The sequence below is a fragment of the Cryptotermes secundus genome, unplaced genomic scaffold (assembly GCF_002891405.2).
Source record: "Cryptotermes secundus unplaced genomic scaffold, Csec_1.0 scaffold2047, whole genome shotgun sequence".
In the NCBI taxonomy this organism is placed as follows: Eukaryota; Metazoa; Arthropoda; class Insecta; order Blattodea; family Kalotermitidae; genus Cryptotermes; species Cryptotermes secundus.
The window spans coordinates 34,967-52,808 of NW_019722978.1; the positions used below are offsets into that span (position 1 = coordinate 34,967).

The following is a 17,842-nucleotide window of genomic DNA, read 5'->3' on the forward strand; positions in this document are numbered from 1 at the left end:
CTGTTCAACTAATATCCAAAAAATGCTGAAAATTTTTTACTCGGATGACTTTTGACAACAGTGAAAAATTGTCATTTTATATTTCTATTCAAATACTGAAATTAATTTTCTGCAGTCCCAATAGGACAAAATCTTCCAGGAAAACTAAAATAATAATTCATTCTAAAATTCAGAAGTGTGCAGAGCGTGCTGAATGTTTCTTTCGTCATGAAAATAATTTCTGTGAAGCTTGAAATTCAAGACATACCAGTTGTGACCTAGAACTCCTTTCACTCAGTAGTATCCCTGCCTATTGCCAAACACTACTTATCCTTCCCAGAGTGGTCACCTATCAACTTCATCTCCCTAAACCATGAGCTGGTCTGATTACATATCCTAGGATTAGTATTGTTATAATAATAGTTGTGAGATTACTTCTGCTTATTAATGTAAAAGAGTTGCATTTTTACAAATCTGCAGATGTTTTGCAGAATATTGACTAAACAATAACAAATCTAACTGGAAAAGTAGCGATGCTTTAGTATAATTTTCTTCGCCTCTGTGTATTTTTGAAAGAGAACATTTCACCAGAGCAAGGGTTCTAGACTTGCTGAAGATATTGATTCTTGAATGGAGAACAAACTTAAATCATTCTCCAAAAAATCTTATTGAGAGGTAACTGTAATGTGTATATATCCTGTTGTTATAAATAAATGCATAACACACACGGTAAGGCGGTAGTGGAAGAAATACAACAATTAAACGAAGTAACACTGGCTGTGGAAAAGAGTACTGAAATGCCACCAAGGTCATCTGCATTAAAATTCAACATTTTCCCATTTTATTTTTATTCCTAGCATTATTTCATCATGACAAAGACATACAAGAAGCATAGTAGCCATTCACTTTGAGATGACAACATGGCGTCTGGTTGTTGGCAGATGGAAACACGAGGAAATACAAGAATTAAACGAAGTAACACTGGCTGTGGAAAAGGAAAAGTATACCAAAATGCCACCAAGACTGTCTGCATTAAAATCAACATATTTTCCTGTTCTATTTTTATTCGTAGCACTATTTTATCACGACAGAGAGCTACAAGAAGCATAGGTGTGCCATTCACTTTGAGGTGACAACATGGCATCTGGTTGTTCTTGTGTTGATTAAAATTCTTCGTTGAGTATGTAATTTTCTTCCCACTTCCTTTATCCTAACCTTTCCTTAATAATTGGTATTTATCTTGTCTGTCGACTGTGACTGTTTTTTCCGTTTTTTTTGTCCTTATAATCTGCAAACTAATTTAATTCCAGCTTCCTTCCAGCTTGCAGCATAATGCCTCAATCAACTATGGTACTGCATTTCCCCCTTCTTGAAAAATATTCAAATACAATAGCATGCACTAATTTCCTGTGACATCTGGAAGTGGCAGTCTGAAGACACGATTACAAACCTATACATAACGAAATACTTTTAATCAGTTTTCTTGGGCATGTTTCCCAGCAACTTTTTTACTATACTATTACTTGCATCTCTCCACAGATGTCAGGTTATGCCTTGCCAACCCACCCATACAGCTGTCTGCACAGCCTACCAGGTGCCAATGTCAGGAAAAGCCCATCTCTTTACAGAGCTACCACAAGAGAACAAAAAGAGCTTTCGTTTTCAGACAAAGGAACTATGAACTTCCTTACATGTGGACCTCCAGGCTCCAAAAAGGTTTTAAATCGCTTGTAACTTAATATCTAAAAGTATGTGATGATGGTACATTAATGCAAATATTAAATTTCTGGACATTATCCACTGTCCTGTTTTTATCTGAAACACTGTCCTGTTTATATTTCAAAACACAATGTTTTGGGGACTGGAATCTCTCTCTGTGTTCAGGTAAAACCTACTCAACTGGGGCCAATCGATACGGATACGGATAGAGACCAGCTCTATTGATTGGGACCAACTGAATAGGTTTTACTTGAAGACAGAGACAGAATCCAGTTTCCAAAACGGTGTTTCTTGAAATGTAAGTAGGACAGTATTTTATATATAGATAGGATGATGGATAATGTTCAGAAACATAATACTTGTACACTTGAAACTTATCTTCATTTTACACCATATCAATTTAATGACAGGATGAAAAATTGTACATTCATGGACAAATGCTGACTCTGTTAATGCATTTCATACATTTTCTGTTTTTTGTATGAAGAAGGTCTTACTTGCTCCCCTGAATATAGCCACAAGATGTTACAAGCTAAAAAAGTTACACTAGACAGTTATCATGGTACCTTGCCCTCATTACACAGAAAGGGACACAAAGCTGTTGTATTGTGTGATGTTTCTCTTGAGGATGTCTGCACACAGGCCCAGCACTCTCTCAAATCTGCAACATGATGACACATGTAAATTGTATGTTTATGAGAAAACTTGCAATGTGGTAATTTTGCACTGCCTCTGATACATACGTATATAACTGCACTGCAAAAATAATAAAACAGTGAGAAATTATCAGGGCCTTTCTAGTCTTAATCTGATTTCTCACTGAGGTTCAGGAAACTTGGAAGCCCTCGTGTCTGGCCAAAAAAAAAATTTTGATCTTCTGATCTTATAATGGGCAGAAAGAGAGTTAATAAACAAAGTTTCACATGCCTAGGTATCATAGTATAAAGCTGTTCATCAAATGGAAATAAAACACTGTAAATGTCTGTCACAAGTTAACACAGTAGTCACGGTTTTAAAATAGCAGATGCATGCCAGTAAATAAACTGCAAATAGTGGCTCGATAGTAGCTGGGAAACTGTAAGTAGTGGCCAAGTAGCAAATACAAGATGGATACCAAAACAGAAATTGTAAATAGTGGCCAAATACTAGTATAAAAACTCTAAATAGTGATCAGACTCCTGTTCCAAAAATAATGTAAAATATTTTGCACACTGTCCCTACTTTGTCACTCTTACTTACTTACTTACTCATGGAGCTGAGCCCTTCTTGAGGAGCCGCCAATTCTGCAGCTACTCAAGAATTCCCAGCATTTTATGGAACCCGAAGGTTCATCACCGTGTTCACAAGAGCCCTCCACTGGTCCCTATCCTGAGCCAGATCTATCCAATCCATACCATCCCATCCTATCTAAGATCCATTCTAATATTGTCCACCCACCTATGCCTTGGTCTTCCCTGTGGTCTCTTTCCTTCTGGCTTTCCCACCAATATCCTATACACATTCCTCCTCTCCCCCATTCGTGCATTCGTCCGATGCTTCTAGGTGTTTGATTTCAATTTCCTGATTCATACTTTGTCACCCTACAGAAAAAATATTCTTAAGACAAAGATTAAGAGTCCACTATATCTGGAGGTAATATGCTACCTTGCTCTATCCAATTTGACACATTTGAGGGGCCCTTTGGCAACAACTGTAGCCGCCCGTGGTCTGTCCAGCAGCAGGGCAATTTCACCTTTAAAGAAAAGACAGATGGGGTTTCAGCAAAATATAATGTAGCAAGTCTTAAAACCTCATAATATTAAATAACCTCATGATACACAAATTTTCATGTTGTTCTCAATTCAGCAAGAAATTCTCCATGCTTATGGAACCCGAAGGTTTATTATGGTGTTCGTAGAAGGCACCACTGGCCCCTATCCTGATCTTACTGAATACAGTTCACACTCTTTTCTTCAATATCAATTAGTGCCTGGACACGTATGAATATAAAACAGTATGATACACTGCATTATAATACAGACTTGACTTACCAAAATAATCAGATGGCCCAAGTCGACCAACTTCCATGGGTTCTTCCCCTTCTGCTCTATATTGCAATACTAAGGCAGTGCCCTCAACAATGATGTAGAAGTCATCTCCGGGTTCTCCCTGCCGCACAATGGTTTCCCGGTCCTCAAATGACACTGGCTCCAATGCATCAGCAACTGTCAGACGCTCCCACTTATCCAGACTCTCTGTCAAGAAATGAGAGTTGAAATGACAGGACTGTTTCTTGTTTCAGGTTAAAGTACATGTATCCATCAATTTAAGAAGGTATTTCATTTCATGAAAGTTGTTAGTTGTAGCCAATATGAACTTCAGTAAGTGGAAAATAGGTTCAAATTAACATGCTTCATTGTAGCAGAAATTCATTATCAAGTGTTTGTAAAATGGATGCCTGTATATTTAATATGCTGCACTTCAGGAAAAATTTAGTCTTCTACTTCCTGTACCAGCAACAAATATAAATCAAGTCACTGTTAAATGAGAAAAAGATATATTCAGGTAATATTTGCTATTATTCAGTTTAGAAACTGTTACCATCCCATTTGCTTTCCAATATACTGAAGTCCAAAGTATATAATACCTAAAAAAAACTTAGCCAGTTGTTTGGGCGCTTATGACATGGTCTCAGCCTGAGAGGAACAGAAGAACGCAAACTACAAGCATGTTTTGAAAACAAAGCACTCAAGAAAATATCAGGCCACACAGAGCATGAGGATATCACACATGGGAAACTTTTGAATTTATAAACATCACCACGTGCTGTTGCAGTAGTGAAACAAATGAGAAATGGGAATGTAGAATGAATGAGAGGTGGATGAAACTGGGCAAGGATCATGAGTAATGACAACTGAGCCCTCGGATTCTACACCAGTGTTTGTTGTTACTTAACACAAAGTACATTGACTATTTCATAAGGAACTGTTTACTTAAAATTATGTTTCTATTTAATGCAGAGCCAAAGCTTGATGAAGGTTTCCAACTCACCAAGTATAGATACACGAGAGAGGAACTCTTCATACATCTTGCGCTTACGGATAGTGGAGCCCATGAGGATGCGTCTATATGAATCACGGTCTATTCCCCAGAGCTTTACGTCTGTCTTGGCTCTTACAGTGGCAGCTCTGGGCGTTCCATAGATCAGTGCAAGTTCACCAAAACTGCCACCCTCTCCAATAGTTGTCACCAACTCATTGTTAACAAACACCTGAGGAATGGAACAACTTTATTGCATGTGGCCATATATACATGCAGCCTCTTCATTTAGTTACTGCACCTTAACACAGAGCACTCTAAACACCCTCTCAAGAAGTTGGGTTTCAATTATGGGTACTAATCTTGACAGGTCGTGGGTTCAAGTCCTGATGAGGTGAATTATTTTCAATTGACCTAATCCTTCCAGCCACACTATGGCCCTGGGGTCGACTCAGCCTCTAACAGAAATGAGTACCAGGAATCTTCCTGGGGGGTGAAAGGTGGCCGGCACATAAGGCTGACAACCTTACCACCATCTGTGACCTGAATGTCTAGAAAATGTAGGAGCCTTGACATCTCACAACCCTATGGGTCTCCACAGCCTGTTACAGGGATACCGTTACCTTTTTACTAATCTTGACAAAAACCATTCTAACTTACATAATAAAACTTCTCACTATATTTTAAAGTTATACCATGCGAAACAAACAAGTTGACTTTAAAAATGTAATAACAGTAAATGGAATTACAATTTAATGACACTGTTTCAAGTGCATACTTTATATACTGTCTATCAGACAGGAAAATGAATAGTGAACAGAGAGACGGTAAGCATTGAAATAGGTAAGGCTCTTTTCAAGGTACTACCTGTATTTGCTTTGAGCACTGTGGTAAACCAATGAAAAGTTCAGCCAGGATAACTGACTTTCAGTCAGAGAATCACAGCAGGGTCCTCCTGAACATACAGCGTCAGTGTTAACCAAGAACATATTGTGACAAGTTATCTTAGGTCCATCGCCGCGCAACGGCTACAATGGAAATTGTGGAGATCCTACAGCGACAAATCATAGCGACGAATTGCCAAACATGTCAGATCAAAGCTTGGCGAGGGGTGTCCTCTACTGAGTCCGCAGAACACCTACATAAGGCGAGAGCCACAGACATAAAGCACAGTTGGAACCTAGTCGCCATACTATACAGTTGGAAGATAGCCGCCACACTATACATTTGAAGTGTTAACAATTGTACGGTGTGTAAGAGTGAATGTCCAATAAAGATTCGCTGAATACGAGACCCACATGAATTGATTTGTCGTGTGACATACCCTGATACGTGACAATATTTTTACATTCCAAACCTTCAACTTTAACGAATAAGAAATTAATTATACCTCAACTTCTCCTTGGTCAATGACATAGAAGTTATCTCCCTCATCTCCCTGTTGGATTATTGTCTCGCCAGGCAAGAAGTTGACCGGAAACATAGCGTCAAATATATCAGAGCGCTCATTCTCGTCCAGATGTGAAAACAAAACGTTTTTGGCAATAGCTTTAGACAATGCAGCCATCGTTTTATAGTCTTTTGGAACAACCTGAGGAAAAACAGTGCAGTTTAAAGTTGAGAAGCAAAGTGAATTAATAGCACATTTAAGCAGCAAAATGGTATGACTTGTTCATATACACATAGGAATACAGAACTAATAGTAATAAAACAATTATTCATTATAATTAATTGCCAATTTCTTTACTACAAGATTCTTACCACATTACATTTTTGGAATAATCACTCTGCACAGTCATTATGTTTTGTAAGCGTAAACTTATAAAAACAGTTCGACAGTAAATTTGCAGGGACGTTTCTTGTCAATCTTTGTACATAATTTCACATATCTAGTTTCAATGATTTGTTAGCTACAGCCATCAGACGAAAAATACACAATTTAGAAGGCTGTCACATTGCTGCATTACATCACCCCACCCCCCAACTTGCTTATTTTTTAAAAACATTTCACACACACAATTTCAGGTTCCTACATTAGGTAGTGCTGCCACACTGCTAATATTTATGCTCCAAACTAAAATATACAGGTAAGGGATTCTAATAACAGTAGCACATTTCAAGAAAATCCACATACAGGTTCAAAAATTACTGGAGGGGAGATAGACACGGGGGCCATGATGATAACACAGCTCTGTTTTCCTTAGGAAATAAACAAATCATGCTATAAATGTCAGGAACTTCTGTCCTATCTGATTTAATGCAACTGCACTTCCAGATGTTCCGTCACAAGAATATGTGAATCCACTTATTTATGGAAACTGAGAACTCAGTTTCAACCCAGATTTTCATGAATTATTCCTTTTCACTTATTTCTTAACACTCATAAAAGAGACGTTATTATCTTCTGCAACGTGATGCTGTGTAGTCAGGTACAAGTTTACTGATATTTCAGAGAACGTACTTCCCCCATCTTCAGGGCTGAAGAATAAGGCAAAGAAACAACCAACAAAATGCAAGTCCATTACTGCTTGGTTGGTTTACTCTTCAACCCCAAAGATTGGGGCAATATGTTCCTCCAAAACTTCAGCAAACTTATACTAAAATACATGGTGAACAGACCCCAGAGGACAGTACTCTTCATAGTAACTGTCGTGAGTATCTTGAATCCTATATAAAATGGTGCTACAGAATGCTTCAAATTACTTAATGCTTTAAGCTGACACTTCTTCCAGAAAGCATTACTCTCACTAAACTAACAAGGCACCCAAATCACTAACTCATTAAATATGGCAGTGATGTACCATTGGCATTAACATTAACTAGCTGCTTTTTACCTACAGAGTGTATTTATAAGTTTAATTTATTTCCAAGAATAATCAGGACTGTTTCCCTATGCATCACTACCATCTTTGCAAAGGAGCTGCATTATGCTCATATTTTCTTGGAGGCTGAGAGGAACTCTTAAATATTACTTATATGAGGTTCAGATTTCAAAAGGCTATCAGACAACTGGGCATTCAGATGATGGAGCACGTTCTATGCAGCAAGAACCAATGCAAATGAAGCATACCCGTACTGTACATTAAATTAAGTACCTTAGGCCGTGCCATAGCTCAAGCGGTTAGTCGCTGGCTTCCCACCATGGCGGCCCGGGTTCGATCCCGGGGTCTGGTCAAGTGGGATGTGTGGTGAACAAAGTGGCGCTGGGGCAGGTTTTCTCCAAGTAGTTCGGTTTCCCCTGCCAATCTTCATTCCACCAATTGCTTCACAGTCACCCTCAACCTATCATCTGGGGCTCGTACAACAGGCCAGAAGTGGCCGTAGTACAAGGGAATTAGTCCCACCCCACTTACTTACTTACTCATGGAGCTGAGCCCTTCTGGAGGAGCCGCCAATTCTGCAGCTACTCATGAATTTCCCAGAATTTTATGGAACCCGAAGGTTCATTACCGTGTTCACAAGAGCCCTCCACTGATTACTATCCTGAGCCAGATCTAGCCAATCCATCCCATCCCATCCTTTCTCTCTAAGATCCATTTTAATACTGTCCACCCACCTACGACTTGGTCTTCCCTGTGGTCTCCTTCCTTCTGGCTTTCCCTCCAATATCCTATACGCATTCTTCGTCTCCCCCATTCGTGCTACATGACCTGCCCACCTCATCCTCCTTGACTTGATCATTCTAATTATACTTGGAGAAGAGTACAAGTTATGAAGCTCCTCATTATACAGTTTTCTCCAACCTCCTGTCGCTTCATCTCTTTTCGACCAAAATATATCCTCAACACCCTGTTCTCAAACACCCTCAGTCTATGTTCCTCCCTTAATGTCAGAGACCAAGTTTCACACCCATACAGAACCACAGGCAAAATTATAGTTTAGTTTATTCTAAGTTTTATGTTTTTGGACAACAGACGAAAAGACAAAAGGTTCTCGACTGAATGGTACCAAGCATCACCCCACTAGCAATAAGAAAAAGTATATACCTTTTTCACATAGCTGGTAGCATCCTCCTCTGACACAGGTTCTGCAGATATTCCACCTCGCCTTCTTGCAGGCTGTTGTACTGCTGACGGGAGCGGGGACAGATCTTCAGTGTCCTCTGGTGATACCGCCTGCTGCTTCGCATCATGGGCCTGCTCCTGTAACAATAATACATGTGATCACCATTACAGAAACAACAAGGATGTGATGTTTTGTAGAGACTTCACTAAATAAACGTCTGAGCCAGACTGGCCCAGTGGTCTGCTTCTTTTACTGAACGATGTTTTATGAACTGTGTTGCTTAAAGAATATGAAATTACAAAATTATTTGGAAGGATGTATAAGAAAAATCCGTGACCTATTTCAAGTTAAAGAAGAAGAAGAATCTGACGATTTTCAAAACTATATACGAGTAAAGCAGTGAAATTTTAATTTACTTTTTGATTTATTGTGTACAAAATGACTGAATGCTATTTTATTCCACACACATTCCTTTGCGTCTCTCTGTTTACTTCGTTTCGAACAGCACATCACTAACACGTTGCCCACCATTGCCTACACACTCTTCCAACCTTGGTCCATAATTTTCAGAGCGCTCGCCTCGCCATGTTTTCTGGTACCGCCGAAACTGGCTTCGGAACTGCGGTCTTGAAGTCTTCGATGGTCCGTGGTCTAGTGGTGTGCATTTTCGCTCTGAGGTACCCCCAAATGAAATAATCACAGACAAAGAGACCAGGCGAACGTGCAGGCTATGGAAGCTCGCCGCGCAATGAAGTAACGACCTCCATGGATGCTCTCGCACCATCTTGCTGAACCATATGGTCGAGAGCTCAGTTCTGGTGTGAAGAAGTTCGTAACATTTCAACTTAACGAGCTGAAGTGACTGTAATTGTACTCCTATCTTCGTCTTAAAGAAATAAGGGCCTGTGACTCCGAAGTTTGCCACTCCACACCAGTCACAAGTGCACTGCGAAGAAGTCGTGGATTTTCCTCTGACCAATAGCGAAAAGTCCGTTTGTTGACACAGCCAGATAAGTGGAAGTGTGCTTCATCTGTCATATAAGGATAATGACACCGTCAGACAAAATTCCGATTAAACGCTCAGCTACCGTGCTACGGTTTGCAGTGTCTCGATCGCTTAGCTCTTGCAACACCATTTTGTGGGGATGGAAGTTTAGATCTGTGTGCGACCGAATATTCCCAGAGCAACAGAATGTCTCCTGGGTGAACTTCTTGGACTTCTTGTGAATGACTGCCTCGCAGCCTCAATGTTCTGTGACGATTGCACTGCACGCACACTGCCTGGTGTTTTTTTTTTCTTTTTTCTTTTTTAATGCGAAAGTACTCGTTCTGAAGTTTTGCACCCATAACTGTACGGTATTGTGGCAAGGAACTTTTCCGTTAGGCCACGCCATAGCTCAAGCGGTTAGTCGCTGGCTTCCCACCGCGGCGGCCATGGTTCGATCCTGGGTCTAGTCAAGTGGGATTTGTGGTGGACAAAGTGGCGCTGGGGCGGGTTTTTTCCGAGTACTTCTGTTTCCCATGCCAATCTTCATTCCACCAAATTCTCCATCATCATAATCACTTGGGGCAGGCTACAATAGGCCAGAAGTGGCCGCAGTGCAAGGGAATTAGTCCCACCCCACTTACTTACTTACTTATTTACTCATGGAGTTAAGCCCTTCTGGAGGAGCCGCCAATTCTGCAGCTACTCAAGAATTTCCCAGCATTTTATGGAAGTCGAAGGTTCATTACCGTGTTCACTGACCGTGTTCAGTGGCCTATGTCACTTTCCACGGCGGGAACTGAACCCAGATCATCAAATCCGTACTAAGACTTTGGATAGTGTCAGTTATTTCGATCCGCTTCTTGCGACGCGATTATTTGCGTGGCTCTTCTTGAAGCCCTGTGCGCAATGGACGTTTATGCAGACCATTCGTTTCTTTGCGTTCAGTGTGTTCACATCACAGGACAAGAAACTCGGAAGCTTTGCATACAACGATCGAACAAGAGCGTCCGTTGCCATTTTACACAATTTTCTTGCCGAAGTTACTGCATATGCAAATCTTGTTCCTTCTGTGGTTCATTTTATGATGCTCCCACTTCTAATATGCCACACTACATAGTATCGAATGGCAGGATTAGTGAATAATGAACAGGAAGAGATCTGGAAGGAAAAGGAGGTGCTATCCCGGAATTTGCCCGAAGGGGCTGCGTAAATTAACGCCGGCGTTCCAAACCGAAATCTTGAGCGTTACTGCTACTCCAGCCAACCTGGTCAAATATAGTGGCCCTGAAGTTCGTTATTTAATGACCTGTCAGTATTGAGACTAAGACTGATTACACAGCGCCGGGAAATCTGATGTTAATGAAGCTATTAAATTGCGGTAATATCAACTCCGTGGCTTGTAGTCCGCAAGCGAACTATACCAACTGAGCGACCGCGGCGTGGTCAGCGCAACAGATTCCCACGGCCGTTAATCTCGGGTTTGTTGACCGGCTGCGGCAATATCATTCTCGCTTTATTTAATCAACTACGCAGGTTAAGTAGCGTCGAAAGCGGCCTCCGTAGTCTAGAGGTAACGTTCCCACCTCATGACTCGTGGTACGCGGGTTCAAATACCCGGCGGAGGTCGTCGAATTTTTAAGGGCGGAAAAATTCAGGGAACAAGTCCTCCGGGGGGGACTTTAAGCTGTGTGTCCCGTGTCGTAACTTTACGGCACGTAAAAGAACCTCATATCCCCAAAGGGGATCACTGAGCCAAATTCCAGGACGTTTCCCGCCCAACAATAGCCTCTAAGGCCTCCGATAGATGGGGGAAGCATTATAGACACCGCTAAGCAAGTGGCCGAACTCGTTTGCTCGGCGGGACTGATGATACGCACCATTTATCGGTATGGTAAAGAGACTTGTAGAATATCATAGAGGGAAGCACAATAGATCAAACTGGTCGCGGTGCATGGGGAAACCCACCCTCTCTAAAATAACTAAGTAGCGTCGAATGGTCCTCGGACTGGTAAAAGCTGGACTGCAAAGAGCGTGTAAGAATTATAGCCTATTTTTAGATACCATCACATCTGCCTGGAGTGACTGAGAAGAAACCTTTAACAAGAGTCGATCAATTCGACGATGCAGGAAACCAGGACCAAACTAGTTTCAATATCGTACTCTTACATGTACATTCTAAATATTTTGATTTAATTATATCTGGAGGTGAAACTATCTCCTCCTTCACGCGTTACATAACAGGCTGGATTGATTTCAGACTCTGCGTACAGTATAAACAAGCAAATATAATCCTCCGGCTTACGGTAATGTAACCCTTAGCCACTCATCGCCGACTCCTGTCCCATGCAAAGGACAGTAGGGATCCTGATGTTAATTCTGATTTGAGGTTGTTAGTCTACTTTTCTTATTCTGAAAAAAATAAAGGTAGGCTTATTAGATCACCATTCTGTCTGTGTGTTCGTGAATCCCCACCCCTATCAACTTCTGAATATGTGAAACAATCTTTATGAAAATTACTGTGCATATCATGGTACTGCCTGAGCCCATCAGGAACGACCTATTTCATAAATGCCTCCTAGAAGTCTGTCTGTATGCGTATGTTGCTAGACAACGGCTCGGTAAAAACGTTACAGCTGCAACGAATATACACGCAAACAATAGAACAATTGTTGGACGCGTCGTCTTCTATGCGATCCGCGTAGTATCAAAGGAAAGAAGGTGATCAGTTCTTCCCAGAAGTTCTTGTTACACTGTATGGTTGTCAGCAATGCTGCCGACGTTTCGAAGGTATACGCTGCCTACCCTGAGGATGAAGGCACGTACTTCAGAAAAGCTGGAAACATCGTCCATAACCACATGCTGTAAGAACACATCCACAATTAACCACCGTGAGAAACATCCTTGAGGCAGCCTCATCATCTGACAGTGACGTATTTCTTTACGTCATCTTTAGGAACTTGTTTTATTCTGTTTTCATTGCAACAAGTATAACACGGGAACAAAAATCGCCATACTGGACCTCTTTGAATACACAGGAAGTTTCTCCTGTAACATTGCTTACTCAAGGCATGTAACCTACACTCAAAGGCATTTTTGACAAGAAATACTAAATTGAACCAGGGATACCAGGCAGGAGTGAAATTAAACAGGACACATCAGCTGTTGGTCTATGCCGATAATGTGAATCTACTGGGAGATAAAAATCTGATTGAGGAGGAAATTAAGAGGCGACTGAACTCGGGTAATATCTGCTACCATTCAGTCCAGAACCTTTTGTCTTCTCGTCTGCTGTCCAAAAACATAAAAATTAGAATAAACTAAACTATAATTTTGCCTGTGGTTCTGTATGGGTGTGAAACTTGGTCTCTGACATTAAGGGAGGAACATAGACTGAGGGTGTTTGAGAACAGGGTGCTGAGGAGTATATTTTGGTCGAAAAGAGATGAAGTGACAAGAGGTTGGTGAAAACTGCATAATGAAGAGCTTCATAACTTGTACTCTTCTCGAAGTATAATTAGAATGATCAAGTCAAGGAGAATCAGGTGGCAGGGCATGTAGCAAGAATGGGAGAGAAGAGGAATGCATATAAGATATTGGTGGGAAAGCCAGAAGGAAAGAGACCACCGGGAAGACCAAGGCGTAGGTGGGTGGGCAATATTAAAATTGATCTTAGAGAGACAGGATGGGATGGGATTGATTGGATTGATCTGGCTCAGGATAGGGACCAGTGGAGGGCTCTTGTGAACACGACAATGAAACTTCGGGTTCCATAAAATGCTGGGAAATTCTTGAGTAGCTGCAGAATTGGCGGCTCCTCAAGAAGGGCTCAGCTCCATAAGTAAGTACACTAAACTGCGAGAACGGTGCAATATTTTACTTTTCGGGCATTACTCATTGCCCTGCTTTTCACTTAAAAACAATATCTCAGAGACTGGACCGTCTCCGGAGATAGGGACTAGCCCTGTCGATTGGGTCCAACTGAGTACGCTTTTACCTGAGGACGGAAAAGGAGTCAAGTCTTCCGAAACGCTGTCTTGAAATGGGGGGGAGGACAACAATACTCTCCAAAAAGTCAATAACTATATTATTAATACACGATCGTCATGAACCCTTAGGTCCTACTGAAAGAAGGGCTTTTGTTGTTACAGCAGCACACATAACGTTTCATTAACCACAGGCCTTTGTTACAAATGTTTAGTGCGTCTGCAGACTACAATCATGATGAGGAATCAAGGACAACTTTAGGACTTCCACTGCCCTGCAGAGCATGCAGTAGCGCAGTTGGTTAAGGCATTATGCTACAAGGCGGAAGGTCGCGGGATCGAATTCAGATGAGGTGGATTTTTTCAATTGACCTAATCCTTCCAGCCGCACTATGGCCCTGGGGGTTCGACTCAGCCTCTAACAGAAATGAATACCAGGAATATTCTTGGGGGTAAAGGGAGGCCAGCACGTAAGGCTGACAACCCTACCGCCATCTATGGGCCGATTGTCTAGAAAATGTGGGAACCTCAACATGTCACAACCCTATGGGCCTCCACGTCTTGTTACAGCGATACCTTTACTTTTTTACTTTACTGCCCTACAGAAACGCAAAGGGATCAAGTATAAACATACTCCTAGCGTGGAACCTTAGGTTCACAAGCCACTGGTTGTAAACTTCCTCTCCTCGTTTAACTGATGCTGAGATCGTAGACCACAGGATGTGTTAAAAAAACTGAACACAGCAGGAGTCAGAGATCTGACAGCGTCCGGTTTTCAGAATCAACTTGGTTATTTAAGTGAATGTCAGAAAGATTGGATAAACTGGTTATGCTACGACAAGAGATCTGACAGGCTGATCGCCACCTTTTTGTTTCGTCTGGACTTCCACACTGAACAGGGCTGCATCAGACGGAACAAATTAAATTCGTACGTCTACAGACACAGCGAGCCAATGAGACTCTATCAACGTTTCAACTGCAGAGATAATCTGGTGTCGAATGAGATTTGGAAGAAGGGCAGTTGTGGCCATATTCCACCACTCGCTTTGCGAAGCTGTGGGGTGGGCGAGAAAAATGTTGTTCAGGTTAGCGGTCATCACACCAAATTCGAATCGGGGATCTATCGCCTACTACTTACATTTCTGTCGCTGCACACAAGATTTTCCAAATAAGTTCTTTGTGGTTCTGAATTTATCACTGATCCTGATGTGCCTGGGTAGCGCAGTCGGTATAGCGATTGGCTACGGGCTGGACGACAGAGGGGTCGGAGTTGGAGTCCCGGTAGGGTCAGAATTTTCTCTTCTCCATATCGTCCAGACCGGCTCTGGGGCCTACCCAACCTCCTATCCAATGGGTACCAGGGGCTCTTTCCCTGGGGGTAAAGCGGCAGGGGCGTAAAGCTGACCACTCACCTCCAACTAGTGCCGAGGTCAAGAAAATATGGATCTATATATCCACTCCCCTATACGCCTTCATGGCGTAGTGCTTAATTAGTTAAGCACAGGGACAGCTTACTCCTGATTCGCATTTTTGGCTGGCACAGTTCTGCGGTATCAGGACACATAAGTTTCGATGCTGGCGTCTTCCGATATGCAGTTTCTTTGTTTGACATTACCCACAGCGACGGAAAGACGAACACGATTTCATCACTGCGCATATTTTATGTGTTTCGTGCAATACCGTCACTAGATATCAGTTTAGAGCACGAATGGCTGCTAAAAGTGGCCTGTGTATGAGACCGAACACTGCGGCTGTTTCCTAGACCGTGACTTCATTTATACATCGCTACAGCGCAGTCGGCCATCATAGTGGCTGCGCGGTCTTCGGCCGCTCAAACACTGGGAACGTGGGTTCGAATGTTTGTCTGCGTTTATTCTGTGTGTTTGTAGTCAGCGGCCTTGTGACGGGCTGATCCCCGTCCAAGGAGTTCCACCGATTAAGATTAAGAAACTGAAGTGAAAGGAAGCGTTTCACAAATGCCCTATGCTCGACGTGAGAGCAACAGGAATATAGATAGATAGATATATAGATAGAGAGAGAGACAGGCAGGTAGACAGACAGACAGACAGACAGACAGATAGATAGATAGATAGATAGGGTAGTCGAAACCTCTCACGTCTTAGTCATGCAAGCAAGAAACCCAGCAGTAGTATTAACATTCCAGCAACACGAAAATTCCGCGGTCCAGCGCTCCAATTCCGCTCCAGTTCAGTAATTTACAGCAATGACAAATTCAATTTCAGCCAATGGATACGGTTCATCACATCAAACGATGTCTCGGCGTATATAAAGTAAAAGAGAGGCTGGACAAACTGCTGCTGGTCCTCGCCAGCACAGACATTTAGTTCCGAGACCCGTGGAACTCATGGCTGTGGGAGTCGTGCAACTTTGTCCCGGTGCTCTAATGCGTAACAACAATTAAATTTATAGATCGTCATTCGATAATCACATTCTTCATCTTCTTCAGGGAAAAAAAAAAGTGGATGTTCGACAATAGGGCCGAGACGATTCACGAATTTTGTTAGAACCTGTACAGAATTTTATAATGACTGGTGGCCACACCCAGCCTGTCTTCATGCCGGACACAAACATGCGATGCCTGTCTGATATACATCTCACACATGCACCTCCCTTTTCAATTTGCACATCGAACCTTCACATTTTATTTACCGGTTTTATGTCTTCTTTAACGGCACAGTTAGAGCAATCAGGGTTATAAACGTCTGTGATCAATTTACTTGTCAAATTAAGATTCACATTTGCACTGGCTCTCCTCTATCGCGAAACTCTGCTACAATGTCTTTCAGCCGATGTGCCGCGGTATTTTGAACTCACATGCGTTTGCAAACAGTTCACGAAGTCTGACACCTTGTTCAGCTCTGTTCTGTGATTTCATCGGCCTGTCTCATTTTTAAATTGTTGCCACCTCGATATTAAAGCTTAAGGTTACGAAATATCTCCAACATCTTTTTAATTACGCATTTCAGAGTTTACAACTGCATTATATAGCAAATTTCTTTACATTTAAATTATAATCTGAGTCGATAACAAATATTAATTCCATAGATTCTAATAATCCCCATCGATGATGTCTCCATCTTATCGTGGTGATGGGGTTTGAGTGCTCCTGAGACCCTGAGAGCTATGCCGGTGGTAGCGTGGCTACTGGTAGGGTCACCCATGCCGGACAGGTCAAAGGGTAGTAGCCAGACGAAAAGGGACACCGTGGTCCTCCAGGTTGAGGGTTGGGCGTGAGGCTATCAACATCACACCATAAAAACCAAACTGTTCAGAAATAATCTGCCTCGGATGGATGAAATGAACGGAAATCGATATCAGCGAAGGAGCTGAGATGGTTGGAGGATGTACATGACAATGAAAATGAAAATGAAAGTGAAAGGATGGGGAGGAACGATGGAGAACAGAGAAGAATGAGGGCAGATTGTTCAGAGGCAAAACTTCGCCCTGAGCTGTAGCGGTAAGAGGAAGGACGATTCTTATAATTTCAATTTCACGTTGATTTCAATCACCCGTTCCCTTGTATGAATGTATTTTTAGCATGCATGCGTACGTACATACATACATACATAGATATACATCTTTATATAGTTACGTGATTTTGAGTGGCCATTTTGAAAGAAAACGACATTACGGTAGAGCCACATGAATGATAACACTGTTTGATTTAAAAATGTGGATTAACTGACGTGGCAAAGTTAACTGGTCGTTTATCACTCCGTGTTACCTGAACGCAAGCGCCCTCCGTAGTCTAGAGGTAACGTTCCCACCTCATGACTCGTGGTACGCGGGTTCAAATACCCGGCGGAGGTCGTAAAATTTTTAAGGGCGGAAAAATTCAGGGAACAAGTCCTCCGGGAGGGACTTTAAGCTGTGTGTCCCGTGTCGTAACTTTACGGCACGTAAAAGAACCTCATATCCCCAAAGGGGATCACTGAGCCAAATTCCAGGACGTTTCCCGCCCAACAATAGTCTCTAAGGCCTCTGATAGATGGGGGAAGCATTATAGACACCGCTAAGCAAGTGGCCGAACTCGCTTGCTCGGCGGGACTGATGGTACGCACCATTTATCGGTAGGGTAAAGAGACTGGTAGAATATCATAGAGGGAAGCACAATAGATCAAACTGGTCG

General features: G+C 42.1%; 1 protein-coding gene across 3 annotated transcripts in view; it reads right to left on the reverse strand.

Moving 5' to 3' along the window:
• Window positions 1-205: 205 nt before the first annotated feature.
• Window positions 206-17,842, reverse strand: part of LOC111861560 (cAMP-dependent protein kinase type I regulatory subunit) — a 116,977-nt gene continuing 99,340 nt past the window's right edge. For all 3 annotated transcript variants that reach the window (XM_023846230.2, XM_023846232.2, XM_023846231.2), the window contains exons 2-7: window positions 8,703-8,858; window positions 6,107-6,307; window positions 4,729-4,948; window positions 3,729-3,932; window positions 3,343-3,430; window positions 206-2,359 (exon numbers count right to left, since the gene is read on the reverse strand). In XM_023846230.2, the coding sequence (XP_023701998.1) occupies window positions 2,275-2,359; window positions 3,343-3,430; window positions 3,729-3,932; window positions 4,729-4,948; window positions 6,107-6,307; window positions 8,703-8,858 (954 nt within the window). In that variant the 3' untranslated portion in view covers window positions 206-2,274. The remainder of the gene's footprint in view (window positions 2,360-3,342; window positions 3,431-3,728; window positions 3,933-4,728; window positions 4,949-6,106; window positions 6,308-8,702; window positions 8,859-17,842) is intronic.